The sequence below is a fragment of the Brienomyrus brachyistius genome, chromosome 25 (assembly GCF_023856365.1).
Source record: "Brienomyrus brachyistius isolate T26 chromosome 25, BBRACH_0.4, whole genome shotgun sequence".
Lineage (NCBI taxonomy): Eukaryota > Metazoa > Chordata > Actinopteri > Osteoglossiformes > Mormyridae > Brienomyrus > Brienomyrus brachyistius.
Genome location: NC_064557.1, coordinates 1,213,834 through 1,228,381, shown reverse-complemented (window position 1 = coordinate 1,228,381; position 14,548 = coordinate 1,213,834). Strand labels below are relative to the sequence as shown.

General features: G+C 41.2%; 1 protein-coding gene across 5 annotated transcripts in view; it reads right to left on the bottom strand.

The window, feature by feature from the left end:
• Positions 1-13,823, bottom strand: part of LOC125720683 (LIM domain-binding protein 2-like) — a 57,458-nt gene extending 43,635 nt beyond the window's left edge. For all 5 annotated transcript variants that reach the window (XM_048996422.1, XM_048996421.1, XM_048996425.1 and 2 more), the window contains exon 1: positions 13,580-13,823. In XM_048996422.1, the coding sequence (XP_048852379.1) occupies positions 13,580-13,711 (132 nt within the window). In that variant the 5' untranslated portion in view covers positions 13,712-13,823. The remainder of the gene's footprint in view (positions 1-13,579) is intronic.
• Between the last annotated feature and the right edge of the window lie 725 nt (positions 13,824-14,548).

The following is a 14,548-nucleotide window of genomic DNA, read 5'->3' as shown; positions in this document are numbered from 1 at the left end:
TCCATGGATCGGACTTGTTTGTCCAGCACATCTCACAGATGCTCAATCGGATTGAGATCTGGGGAATTTGGCAGCCAAGACAACATCTTGAACTCTTTCATGTTCTTCAAACCACTCCTGTATAATTTTTGCAGTGCGGAAGGGTGCATCGTACTGCTGAAAGTGATCACTGCCATGCCAGGAATATCGCTGCCATGAAGGGTGTACATGGTCTGCAACAATGTTTATGTAGGTGGTACATGTCAAAATACCATCCACATGAATGCCAGGACCTAAGGTTTCCAAGCAGAACATTGCCCAGAGCATCACAGTGCCTCCACCGGCTTGCCTTCTTCCCATTGTGCATCCAGGTACCAGCATTTCCCCAGGTAAATGATGAACACGCACCTGGCCGTCCACGTGATGTGAATGAAAACGTGACTCATCAGATAAGGCCACCTTCTTTCATTGCTCCACGGTCCATTTCTGACGTTCATGTGTAGGCATTTTTGACAGTGCACAGGAGTCAGCATGGGCACCCTGACTGGTCTGCGGATACACAGCCCCATATGCAGCAAGACATCTTTGCATCACAGCCAGCATGAACTTTTCAGCATTTCATGCTACGGCGGTTCTCCTGAGGGATCGGGCTAGATGGGCTAGCATTCAATTCCCACTCACATCAATAGATGAGCCTTGGGCTCCCATGTCCCCGTCGTAGGTTCACTGGTTGGCCTTCCTTGAGCCATTTTTGGTAGGCACTGACCACTGCCTACTGGTAACACTTCACAAAACCTTTTGTTTTGGAGATGCACTGACCCAGTTGTCTAGCCATCATAATTTGGCCATTATCAAAGTCAACTATATTCTAATGCATGTCCATTTTTTCTGCTTCCAACATGTCAACTTCAAGAACTGACTGCTCCCGTGCTTAATATATAATGGTACCCTTGACAGGTGCCATTGTAACAAGATAATTAATGTTATTCACTTCAGCTGTCAGTGGTTTTAATGTTATGGATGATTGGTGTATGTTGTCTAGTCCTTGTGAACTTTTTTGTATATAGTAGTATACTGTTTACCTATCATCTCCCTGATTTGCTCTCTGGACCTGAATTACCCAACTCTACTAGCAGTATGCGGCACAGGGAAATGATAGTTTATTCCGTATCTGTATAAAGATGTTGATGGGCTGACAATAAACCTTGAATCTATATTGAAGATTCAAGGGTCTGTCATGTGTGCAGTAAGCAGTCGGTTCCAGTAAGCAATGAAAATCGTTTTCTACAATGTCCTTCTGCTAAACACAAATAACACAAAACATAGACCAGAAATAGCGATTAAAATGCAAGTATAAATTAAATGTATAATGAAATATATAACTAGTCCAAAATATGTTTTGACTGCCTATTATGGCATTATGCAGTAATACACCTCAAACGCAAAAGAGTTCAGGAAGACGGTGATCATAACGTGTTATAACAGCCTCCGATGACTAACAAAGAAAACAACAACACTCTTTTTCTTTTATTGCTAAATGTGGCTAGCTGTGTGCTGGAGGCTCATGGGTAAGCGAAAGAGCTCCCAGCAGACTGTGTGACCTCTCTGGGTCATCACAGGCAGAGCAAAGTAGTCTTTGGGGACCAGCAGTGGGGTATCCCACAACAGTTCAATCACCTTTACTGCCGACCGTGAAGGACAACAATTCAATGGTAAGCAGAATTGTTCAATTAATTAGGCAAAAGTTTATAATAAATCAGACTGAATGCAATAATAAATTTTGCTTTTGTAGGGGCTTGAATGCATGCAATAAAGTATTGCTATAATAAATTGTTCTGCATAATTTCTGTATGGTCCTCTATATGCTTGAGATATAGGTCAAAATGGTACAAAATAACTATGTTATGTATGTAGAAACTGAAAGCTTTGCACATTTTACCCTCACTCAAATCTGTCGGCACCACCTCAAACAGCTGTAGACTCTTCAGAATGGAAATCTTTCCGGTGGAGCCAACTCTATATACGCATGCATTGTTCCCACAAGTACAAATTTTACATTTGAAGACATCCCAATGCTTAGGGTTTTATTGCAGAGCTGCATTTTTTACTGCAGAGTTGAAGTTTCACTCTTCGGGTCAGCATGCGAATTGCTTAGCTGCTCGCGGTAGTCCGGGATGCTGACAGTTGTTCCCCGCTTCCTCAGCTCTGCCTTTACAGCTTGCCCGTGTTGCTTGCCATGAGTCTTTCTTGAGAGCCCTTCAGCCCCTTCAACAGCATACCATTCCCTGTTAGTTATCTGTACGGGCGCCAGCGCCCAAAAAGCGAAGCATGGATGTGACTAACGCGATCCGCTGATGGCTTGGGCTCGGCCTGTGATTCAGGGACCACGGTCATATATAGCTGAAGTCACGTGGATAACGTGATGTGACAAGGCCTCACGGTCGGAACGTAACCGAAACCTTCACGCTAGAACGACACGTACGCATTCTTTTTAGTAGTAGTTACACCTACATGTCAACGACCCGTTCATTTCCCTAAGAAAGGATCGGGGAGGATTGAGGCCTAAATATCATATCTGACTTTGTGGGACATAAAATTCTGAGCAGCTCCTTGACCACTTTCCCCTTACAAGACGTTTTACTATCTGTCTGATCTCAGGAGCGAATATGGCACAACCCCCCCCCCAAACTCATGCCATTGGCCGCCGTCATATATCTTGCGATAAAACATGTCGGCAGCCTCAATACTATGTATAAAGGTATGTGAGCTGAGTCCTCGTGCGTGAATTCAGCTTAGCAGCAGCGCTCTGGGACGACGCCGAAACTCCAGGTGAGCTAACACGCCAACCAGTGGTAGCTCAGCTGATAAACAGATATTGATTTTTACATATCATGCTTGTCAAAGGGATTTATTGAGGCATCAGTGCCTGCTCGCATAAAGATCATAGCAGAACAGCTCAAAGGATTTACACGAAATCCAGCAGATTTGAGAGATTCTGTTGTAAATAACAATAACTCCTTCCTGACAATACATTCTTTCACTGCGATCACTACTAAGGAAATCAGCTTGCTTAGTGTAAAAGCAGTTTTATTCCGTATTTCTCAATGGACCCTGACTCTAAGTACACAGTTGTTTTTTTGTCATAATTTTGTATCTGTGTCATCTGTGATATTTTAAAGAAAATCTCTATTCTGGTGGCATTGCTAGAATCTTTAAAGTCATTTGAGCACAGCAGAAAAATATATTTAACCAAAAAAAATGACTTAATTGCATGAAGGAGATGATATTGCGATAGTGCTTATTGTTAGTCAGTAAAACCTTGATTTATGGCAAAATCTTCGATCTTGATATATTTCAGATTGAAGGCACCTACTCTTAAGAGCTTCATTATTCAGAAATTGCTGTAATCACACCAAAGGTACAGAATTTTTTTAAGCCACAGAATGTATTTTGTTGTATTTGAAGAAGGACTTACATTTTGGGATAACAACAGTCGATACAACTGTCTTCAGTTGAAATATTTCAGTCAGCCCTACTTGAGAAACGACCACTTTCAGTACAAAAATTGTTACTGAAAAAAAATGCATTTAGTGGACATACAAAACTGCATTACATCCTGTCTTTCTGAAATCCATATTATAAAGAAACCCAAAGCAATCTCATAGAATATGAATATTCTGCCAGCAAATTATCTCAGATTTTCAATTGTAACATGCTGCAATGAACAATTAGACTGTATTGCAAATAACTTTTATGCATTTCCCGAACTTCTGGAAATCCACACGACTCACGCTAACTTTGTGTCAATGAGCCTCCAACCACTACTGACAATTCTCGTCACCGTTCAGAAGCCGGGCAGTAACTATACCGAACAAGCCTTTGTCGCTTCGCAAAATACAATCCTACGCCAAAATAATAATTTTAAACTGGAGCTTTCTTTCTCTGTGACTGCACATGGTCAGGGATGCAAAAGAGTATATAAAGTCTTTAAATTGTAGCACGCGTACAGTCATGTTTTTTTCCGAAAGCAAAACCAATCTCAATTTGTTTGTATCGCAAATATGCTTAGTGGGCTAAAATTATACCAACGCCTTAAATTAAACAAGGATACTTCCAAGTACATACTGTGTATATACCATGATAATTTCAGGGACAAACAGTGAAAATAATTAGCCTGGATCATAAATTCACTGCACCATAATAATGATCTCAAATTATACATCACAGCAATCTAATTGTGACCATCCCAAAGAACAATGGGGTAATACCATTGGTTGCTTGGGCCGCAGTTTCAAATTCCCAAAATAAAATGAACTAATGCAGCCTTTAACCGGGCAAATGTTAAGCTCTGCTAAACAAAAAAGCGACGACTGGCAGAAAAGGCCTCGTCTTGCCCCTGTGTTCCTTTATACGCCATCCTTGCTCAATAATGTGGGACAAATTCTTACAGTTGCATCAGGACATTCTGAGGCTTCAGACCGGAATGGGAGCGGACACTTCGAGCTTAATGAGCGGTACCGAGTCGAGTCATAAATAACACATTAACACTGGGGAGAGCTTAACAAACTCCACTAATGGAGATTAAATGAAACTGACAAAACTAAATACAGAGGGACTAAAAAATGAAGAGGCTAACTAATACAAACACATTTCCATTACCGCGGCCAATTTCCCAAAAAGGGAGCTATTTCCTACGAAGCTCCACTACAGCCGTGACTGTGCATGACAGTGATATTGGAAGTTTGGTGCAGACTTCAGCCATCATGACTTACAGGACGCATTTGTGCAAAAACTATCATTGCATCTCTCACTGTGCCAAACCCCAGTCCCAGAAATAACGCTCTGCTAATAACTGAGCTTTTACAGCCCAGCGTCTGTGCAAATGTTGCCTTAACATGCAAATCAAATTTTATCATGCATTCATCCATCTTTTAACCATTTATCCTGGTCAGGGTCATGAGAGAGCCTGGAGCCTATACCAGACAGCACAGGGTACAAGGCTGGTATACACCCTGGATGGGATGAAGCATCATTATGCTGGCAAAAATAATATAGTATTACCAATAATAGGCTTCCCACTCCTGTTTTACAGCTTTCAGCTCATTTATTACAGCTGTTAATGTTATTTTCACCTTCACAGTACTAATGAGTGAAGAAAAAGTTAACATTTAAAAATGGTGGCTATATACTGTTTTGATGTATTGTGCCTTTGCCGCAGCCTGACAGAAATATAGGGACATGAATAAAAATTAAATATCTTCGCTACAAGGCTAAAGGTATGTTTGTATTGCCATTACAGAATGCCGGGGGGATGCGAGCAATTCTTATTCAACATAAAGTCACTGATTGCTTTATTGACGTAATTAGCATTTTATGCAGATGCATTGTATGTAGGTTCTAAGTCTATTGGGTCTAATAACCATATAACTCAGTTTTCTTAGAGTCCACGTAAATTCATAAGATTGCCAGTATTCCTCTCTACATCTCTCTGCCACATTCCCAAGTTCCTGTCATTCAAAAAGCCGCGATTTAAACATTCTATGAAAAAGAGGGATGTGACAGCCAGCCTCGGCGGGCAAGCCGAAGGGGACACATGCTTTCAAGGCCTTGAGCGCCATTCCATGACAGCCCTCCTTCTTATACTCCTCAGTCTTTGTCTCTCCAGCTATGACGCTTCAACGGCACAGCCAGAAAGCATGCTTTGGACCGCCTGTACTGCTGAATCAGCCGGTCTGCTACCGTGCCGTGCACATTGACAGAGCACCCAGAGCAAACGGTCAGAGAGGATTGCAATTACAGCCAATTTTATGCCTGCGGTTTTTATTCATTACTCGGTCTCGGAATACTTATTCTAAGAACAAGACACATTTTGTTTGACGAACATCTTCGCCAAGAAAGACTAGTCATTATGGGTACTTGCAAACAACTTAACAAAAAAATGTTCATAACAAAAAATGTGGGGTGTCGCACTAAATTGGGTGTCAAATGAGGAAGACCAGCACAAGATGATACGATACCCAGAACTGTCTTTGATGGGCTCCATAAGAACCAAACCGAAATATTTATTTTAAAAAATTAGGCATACAATGAAATGCTCATCAGAGACAGCACCTGATAGGCCATGTGCGTTAGAGGGATCGCCCATGTTCACATGGAAATGTGATTTCGCTTCGGTATCAACGTTTGCAAATGGAAAAGGAAAAAACTGCCAATTCTCTCTCCTACCTGAGAATCTTGGCTCTCTGAGATATATTCACGGCTGTGACATAATTCAGTCGCTGTCTTCTCTTCTCTGCCTCTGTTCTCTAGCTATATATACTATATAAATATATAAATGTACGAGTGACATTATTATAATGTTACAAAACAACCATATGTAAGTTTGCTATCGTCTTCTTCTTAGACCATTCCAGAAAACAGCCTAAATTGTGGAAGTTTCTTGTTTTGAGCAAGGCTTTGGTAAAATTATTTTAATTTTTAATTTGTAGTAAGGTGACCAAAAGCTTCGTAATAGAATTTGTGGACACTGTGGTTTTAAATCTTAAATTTGGGGAGGAGGTACCTGCATATTACATGTTATTTTTTCAAGCTGTTTCTTGTCTCTATGTTCCTTCATATTCAAAGGGCTGCGGTGGAATTATGCAAACACATGAAGCAGACCCCAGGACCTCGGCCCTGGGAGCCTATGGCCTTGTATCCTTTCAGGCACACAGGCCTCAGGCTCCACAGCGCTTTACGATTCCCAGCTGCAATACTTTTGCAAAGTGGATACATGGATAGTTTCATTGACCTTTACAACCTAGAGGTCAGGGATTTCCAACTGTTTTCATCCTTACACGTTAAGGCAGTCGGCAGTGTTCTTCATCAGCGATATAATCCTGCTATAGGTAAACGATTGTACAAAACATATGCACTTTATATTCACCTCATAAGCTATTTACCTACAACTGATCAAAGGAATGCTGAACAACCAACTTCAATTGGCCTGTGAAGGCACATCTAGGCTGTGAAAAATTAAGTTGCAAATTCATGGGCGTAAGAGACCCACTGTGAAGGATCTACTACTGCTACCACTGTGAAGGATCTACTACTGCTACCACTGTGAAAGATGCTAGAGCTTCCTAAACATAAACACTATCATATGGAGTTTACTGTAAACAGCTGAATCATTCATTAAGAGCAGAGGAGCGACGTCTTATTTAGAGATTTGTTTGGAATATAAATACTGAAATACTAAATGAAATACTAAAACTTAAGCGCTTAATTTATATCTGTCCAAAAATCTTAACAGGGCTCAAAACAGGAAGTAGAGAATCAATACACAGAATCTAATAGTTCCTTGATTTAAAGCCAAAGAGAATTAAACGATGGATGTGTGACATTTAGTAAAGTAGAACATAGGGGTAAAACCGAACCCACTAAGATTTACCACATAAAAGTGTATTATAAAAACACCTTTGAATAAACGCAGCCTTGTTTACAGTTATTGCCTCTGAAACACCGGATAGCTACTAAAGAAAAAATAAAAGGTCTAATCTCACGTTTCATTCAACGCTCTTTGGCTTTTGCACGCAAGGTCAAAACAGGACTGAAACAAGACGTTATTTCCTTCCTCCTTTAGTTACTAATTGCGCGTCGACGTCTGTCAAAAAATAATGACAATTGGAATATTTATGTAACGTGTTTTCTTTCTTCATTTCGCGTGCATTTACATACAATGAATTATTTCTTATTCGCATGCTGACAAAAGACAGAAGTGGATGGGACCCAGCCTTCTCCGTTATCTGTTATCGGTGCGACACTGCGGCCTGGAAGGAACTCTGGGAAAGTCACAGGAAAAATGTGGGAGCATTGTCCGCGTTTCCTGCAGGCAGGCCCACCGCCTTATTGTTCTACACGCGTTTTCCAAGCATATCATGTCAAATCATACCCACTCCTGCAACATCCTCTTTCCGGCCCGGAGCTGATACAATATTTATCGATTTGTTGTAAGTGCGTCATTACAGATGCTCTATCAGCATAACCAGTGCAAAAACAAGCCCCCTGTACAAGAAAACAAAAGGAAGAGTGAGTACCAGTGTCACAAAAATAGCTCTCCTAACTTGCAGCGATCTCACTGCATCCATGTCGGATCGTGGCACAAACGACGTGATCTTGCATGAGCAGCATTTTGTTCGAAATCCCCAAAAATCTTCACGGTTCCAAGAGTGGTCAAGAAAATGAAATGTACCTGAAATTCAGGATGCTGGCGCCATAAAGAAACTGTAAGTGGTGTCATATCTTGACTGTTTAATTTCAGGTAGCAACGATGAAATGATGTCGACTTCATAAGTACAAAATAAACAAAACAAAAAAATAACCGGGACATTATAGAATGAATGTAAAATGTAAAACAGCTGCATCTCCGTCACTATTACGCACTGAAGCAAACATAAATGAACAGCGAAGGCATTGGAGGCCAAGACTTCTGCCGCCATTCATCACACTCGCGTGAGCCGAGCACGCGAGAGCTAGCGTGCTCCGAGCCATTACTCCAGCATTACGATAGGGATTCCCTCTTGACACATCAGTCAGCGTGTAATCTCCAAACTCACTTCAGGGGTCTGTAGTGCCATTCATCCGGCTTGACAGTAGGCACCATTTCCCTCACTTTATCCCACAAAATTGTAAGGTATTTAGGCAGCATTTTGATGGCCGTAGGGGAATCACCCTGACGGAAATCTTTTTTGTTTTTTCAAATAAAACACAAGGCGGCAGCTCTTTCTTAACAACTCATGCAGATTAATACCAGGGTATAACTTAATCAGGATTACATTTAACACCTTTGAGACTGAAATGACAACAATCAACAAGACCAGATTGTTATGGATCCCGGTGGTCAAATATTCCTAAACATTTTTAGAGGGATGGCACAACCTTGGCGTGGAGGTGCAGCTTATATTTTCCTCTGGAATCCAGGGCTCAGTAGATTGTGCCAGAAATTACAAGCCGTTTAAACAGCACATAGACCCAGAGAGAAGCAAATAACACTGGGTGCTTCAGTGCAGCCTCATTTGGATTACGAGTTTACATAAATGCGTAGATCTGGTACATATAACCATCTGGAATTGCACTAAATAAAGTTAATTATATCTCCTAGCGTTATTGTCTTCTTTAAAACTGAGTTCTGTTTCTCCTGCACACTTTTAACAGCATGATGACGTCATTGCGTCCGATGCCATTGATGATGCCTCTTTCAGTCACCATTGTCATTTTACACGTCACGTGGACATGCAGCCTAGGTTAAGAGGTGTGGGGGGTGGGCAGGGATGGGGGAGCAAAGACAATGATTAACAGCTCAGTAGAAAATTGCATAAGTACCTACCACACTGTGAAAGCCAAGAGAGCACAAAGAATAAGAGGCTATGAGTACCAAAACGTTTGCTTTGGGTTACTGAGGTAACATCCTCCCTGTTAGACCATGCGTCAGACGAATCTCTCTCCTGCAGGGGGAGCCCTAAATTCCCTATTTTAAAAAGCCGCAAGGGCTCATTTATTCTTGTGCATCCTTTATCATTTCATGTAACCTGATAAAATCTCAACGGATTACACTTATTGTATACATGCCATATCTGGAGATTCAGGCATGCCTACTTGATGTTGAGGGCGTTTAAGGTATTTTCGCTTCAAAAGCTTCAAAATTGTCCATACAATTTCAATCAATATAACTTATATAATGGCTTACACATTAAAAGGATAAAAGGTACCCATCCATTTTCTTTACCCGCTTGTCCTAGGCGGGGTCTGGAGACTATCCCAGAATATATGGGCACGAGACAGGGATCAACCCAGAACAGAGTGCCAGCGTATCAGCGGGTGCACATACACACACACACACACACACACACACACACACATCATTCAGTGGACGCAGAAAAAACCCCACAATGACACAGGAAGATCATGCAAACTACACTCACATGCAGCCACGGCAGAGACTCAAACCCAGGTCCTAGTGGTGTGAGGCAACAGTGCTAACCACTGCGCCTCACTGCCACCCACAGCTGAGGCTGATCTATACCACTGTATAGAATCTACACTGTCGATACTGCACAGGTATGGTATAGCTACATGTTTGAATACCCTAAGGTGTTGCCTACACTGTAGCCTCTCCCCAGAAAAATAACTACAGGCGTCAGGCTACAGGTATAGGTTACGGTATATGGTACATGCCTACCAACGGCATAGATTCTACACAGAAGTATAGATCAGCCTGTAATCTATCACCTCTTATGATGTTCTGTACTCAGTCTACATGAAGTGAAGTCTGGCTTGTGGAGGATTTATTTGATGTTTGGATGGATGATCAAGTCAGGCTTCATTCAATATACACTTTCCAGCTGAAGGAATGAGTAACGAAGAATCTGCATGCGCTTGAAGAGCATAGCAGACATTATCTGACAGGGTAAACTGCCAAATGTTTGCAAGCTACAATTAATATGCATGAAAAAAACTCTTTATTGAACTTCAGAAGTTACCATCTGTCAAAAGACTGAATAAACGTCCATCCATCTTCCAGTTGCTTATCTTGAGCAGGGTCTGAGGATAGGATGCCAGTCAAAATATATATATATGATGAATGTTTATTTTTTTTGCTTTAGATGAACCTATTTAAAAGGATCAAAGAATGTGTCCCTGCGGGTCATGAATTGTCAGTCGAGAATAACATTTAAGAGTTTCTGGATACTTTAATTTTTCTTACATATCAGCAAAGATACACGTCACTCTCTTGCATATGTAGGTAGTAACAATTACAAGCTGTTATATGTGTATATTTACATCTTACTCACACACGAAACTATTTTTTAACTCAACTCATTTTTTTAAATTTGATGATGATGATGATGATGATGATGAAAACCCTTTATTGCTGTTGCAATATACCATGTCACTAGTCACGAGTACCAGCGAAAAACAGGCCATCAGCCGACCATACATATACACAAACATCACAGTAGGGGGTAGACCGGTCAGGAGACAGGGGAGGAGAGAAGAAAAGAAACAGAATAACATGAGGAGAGAGGAGGAGAATAAAAAATAAAAAAAATTAATTATTTGATTAATTGATTAATGAGGCTCACCACTGAAGAACAACCTGAAATGTGCCCAGCGACGAAAATCCTAACCAAGTCACATGTCTGATGAACCACTGAGAAAGACAGAGTGAGTATATTTCCAAACAATACACTGAAGATTATGCACAAATACTAGTTCAACCCAAAGACATTTTGCATGATATTTGCCAATCTGCAAATAACACGGACCTTATATTCAAAACCCCACTGATGTACGACTGTGGCGTATGACTAAGGGATTAAGCTTCAGCTTTGAACCCTTTGTCGCTCCAGGTGGCGAGTATCTAACCTATGGCTCTCTGTTAAGTAAAGGCCACTAAACTTTACTATTCTGTCTCTCTCCCGCTAAATTGGCTTTCAAGTTTATGACGGCAATTATCCACATATGGGTTCTGAAGTGGCACATGTGCACCATTTCTGAACACAAACCACAAAGCAGTGGATCTATCCATCTACCAACATCCCCGTCCAGTACATCAGTGTTTCCCAATCCGATCCTTGGGGACCCGCAGCCGGTCCATGTTTTTGCTCCCTTTGAGCTCTCAGTAAAACAGTCCATATTTTTGCTCCCTTCCAGTGGCAAAAACAGACTGTCAGTGGCTCCCCAAGGACCAGACTAAGAAGCGCTGTAGTACAGGGCCACGGGGTGGGTGTGGAATCCACCCAAAGCAGGCAGAAGAAAGGGACACCTTGGACAGAATACCAGTCCATCTCAGAGAATATACAGATGCACAAGCACACTGCCAGAAATTTAGAGCCGGCAATTCTAAAGACGCCTAACTGCAGGTCTTCAGACTGCAGGAGGCCAAAGTACCTAGAATTAAACCCATGGGGGAAAATATTGTTTAAATCCCAGCTCCACATAGACGAAGTGGAGATGGCATTTACACACCTAACCCCTTAGGTGTGAGGAAACAATGTTACCATGTGAAGAACCTAAAATGGATCGAAAGAAACAAAAGCACTGCACCACGTGTCGGACAAAATAAGGTAAAAAGATTAGCAGAAAATGCACCTTTTTTGACAATAAAAGACGTGAGTTTGCAATTGTTTGCTGTGGATTGCAAAGTCCTTAAGCATCAGCCTCACCGGTAGGTCATGTTGCTCAGGGAAAGAACAGTAAACTCACAGGTGACCTCTTTTGCATGCCTCAGTGTATTCATCCTAACGATCAACACCTAACCCATCAACAACAACCCAGTTGGTTTCTTTCACTTATTCCAGTCAGATTTTTACATGCCATAGGATGGATCAATTATTGCTGACCATTTATGATTCCAGGAATTTTCAAACATAGACTGTCATTCGGCGTGAATTTCTTGCTGTTTTTAGCGCAAATTAATTATCAATGCAGTATGGTAGAGTTGCCGACATGCTCTAAACAGAATCAGCGTTCCGAAATATTGGCGTTTCCTTGAAGAATAACAGAGGTTACGTTCGATGTTAGAAATATAGCTACAGAAGTTGGACGGCATTTTTCATTCTGGGTGCCAGGACTCCTACACCTGAAGCAGCACAGTACTATCTGACCATACAAGCAGTCATGCAGCAAATCTAAAACATGGAATAGCTAAATGGGTGGCTGGATAAAGGACGTCTGGGCAGAAAAGGCAATATTTCAGTTGTTGTTTTTTTTTGGTTCTTGTTGTGATTGTTTGTTTGTTTGTTGTTATTCATTGAGCAATGGCAGGTAAATCAATCACTGTATATGACTCCTAATTTACTGAAAGTGCAAAAATCTAGCTAATTAATCTACAACTTATATGCCTTACTATATATTTAAAATATGAAATAACACAAAGCTTGGTCCTTTTGTATATATTCCTTCATATAAGTCTCTATATTGTGTAAGCTAAATAGGCCTCTTGGTAATAGAATGTTCCTGAATGTACATACATTCTATCTCTTAATTGTGAGTGTTCTTTTCAGAAGCGTCATTTTATCTAGAGTAATATATTTGTTTTTAACATCAATTATTTAAATATATTTAGTATTTCCTTTTGCCAAGTTTCATTCTTAACTACGGAAACCGGAATTCCAACAGTACGTCCCTAGTTGCCTACATTGAACAGTTACTTTCATAGCTTGATTACATGCAAACAACATAAAGGACAAAAAAAATCCGGTCCAAGCCGTAGGTAATGCAAGTGATCGTCTTACAAAAGTTCAATGAACCAATAAAATCACACTTTTGGCTTCAGTGAGTTATCAGCTTCACGACCAAAAGCTGTCATATTCCACAGAGCATCAGTCGATGGACACAAAACTTTGAGCGGCGCATTCATTGCAAACACTTTAATACTCGTACACAAATAAGCATTCTGATTTAACTCTGGGTACTTTGTTTCCCTATAAAAATAAGATATAGCAAAGAAAATGTGACGGCATCTCTCCATAGCATGATCGTGGCAGAACATAATAAGTGCATTTGAATTCTCCGATTGATCCATGGTGGAAGAACTCGATCATTTTGGATCCGGACTCACCTCTGAGCGCGACTGGAGCCGTTTGTTCATTTCGTAGATGCGATATTCTGGCTGTACCATGTAGGGAGAATGCCTTCTGTAGAAAGGTCCAAATGGAGAGGAATAGAACGGGTCGTGGGGTGCGTTGGACATCTTGTCTGCTACCGTGGTTTAAGTTGCACAGCGCGATATTACCATCCATGCAGAGCACATGGACCGCACCGCTCCGTGCACTGTAAGCTCACCGCTACGAATGCAGCCACATTCGCAGCCACACGTTGTAAATGCCGAAACCCCCCCCCCCCCTGCACTGAGGCAGGAGAGGGAGGCGTGGGGGGGGGGAGGTGGGTGTTGGAGAACCGGATCGCTACAGGACGCAGTGTGCGGCTTTAGGATACAATTTTTAATAAAGGACATTTTTTATCCGTTTTGTGAATTAGGAGAGAAAGAGTTATGCCTGAATCTAAGGTTCCGTTTCCATTTTCCCGTTCAGGACTTAGACGGTATTGTTAGCTGTGTATATGTTTAACCGGGTGCCTGTCATGTTCAGCAGAAGCCTCTCACTGGCTCACTGTGCTGCATGATGAAGGAACATTTTAACTTTTTTGATCAACTGTCTTATAGTTATCAGTTGTACCGCAACAGCAGTCCTCAGCATAGTCACTAAGCGGGAGAATATTTTGAGTACACAAACACGCAGATAAGGTGAAATAAATGCTATGAGCTGGTCTTGCCTAATCCAAGCAAATTTTAGAAGCGTAATTTAACTCAAAAAAGAAATGCAATAATGCTGTTTGTTTACTGATTCTCCTTGATTGCTGGACGTAACTGTGATATCTTTATGTGGCTAACCCTTTATGCACGCCAGCTAATTACCTGGGGGTTTCCAATAGGTACAATATGCGCGATTCATGATTTATGATGCACAGTATGAACCTGAAACTAAGTATTGGGGAAAATCAGTGACAGAAGGATAGTGTCCTAATGAAA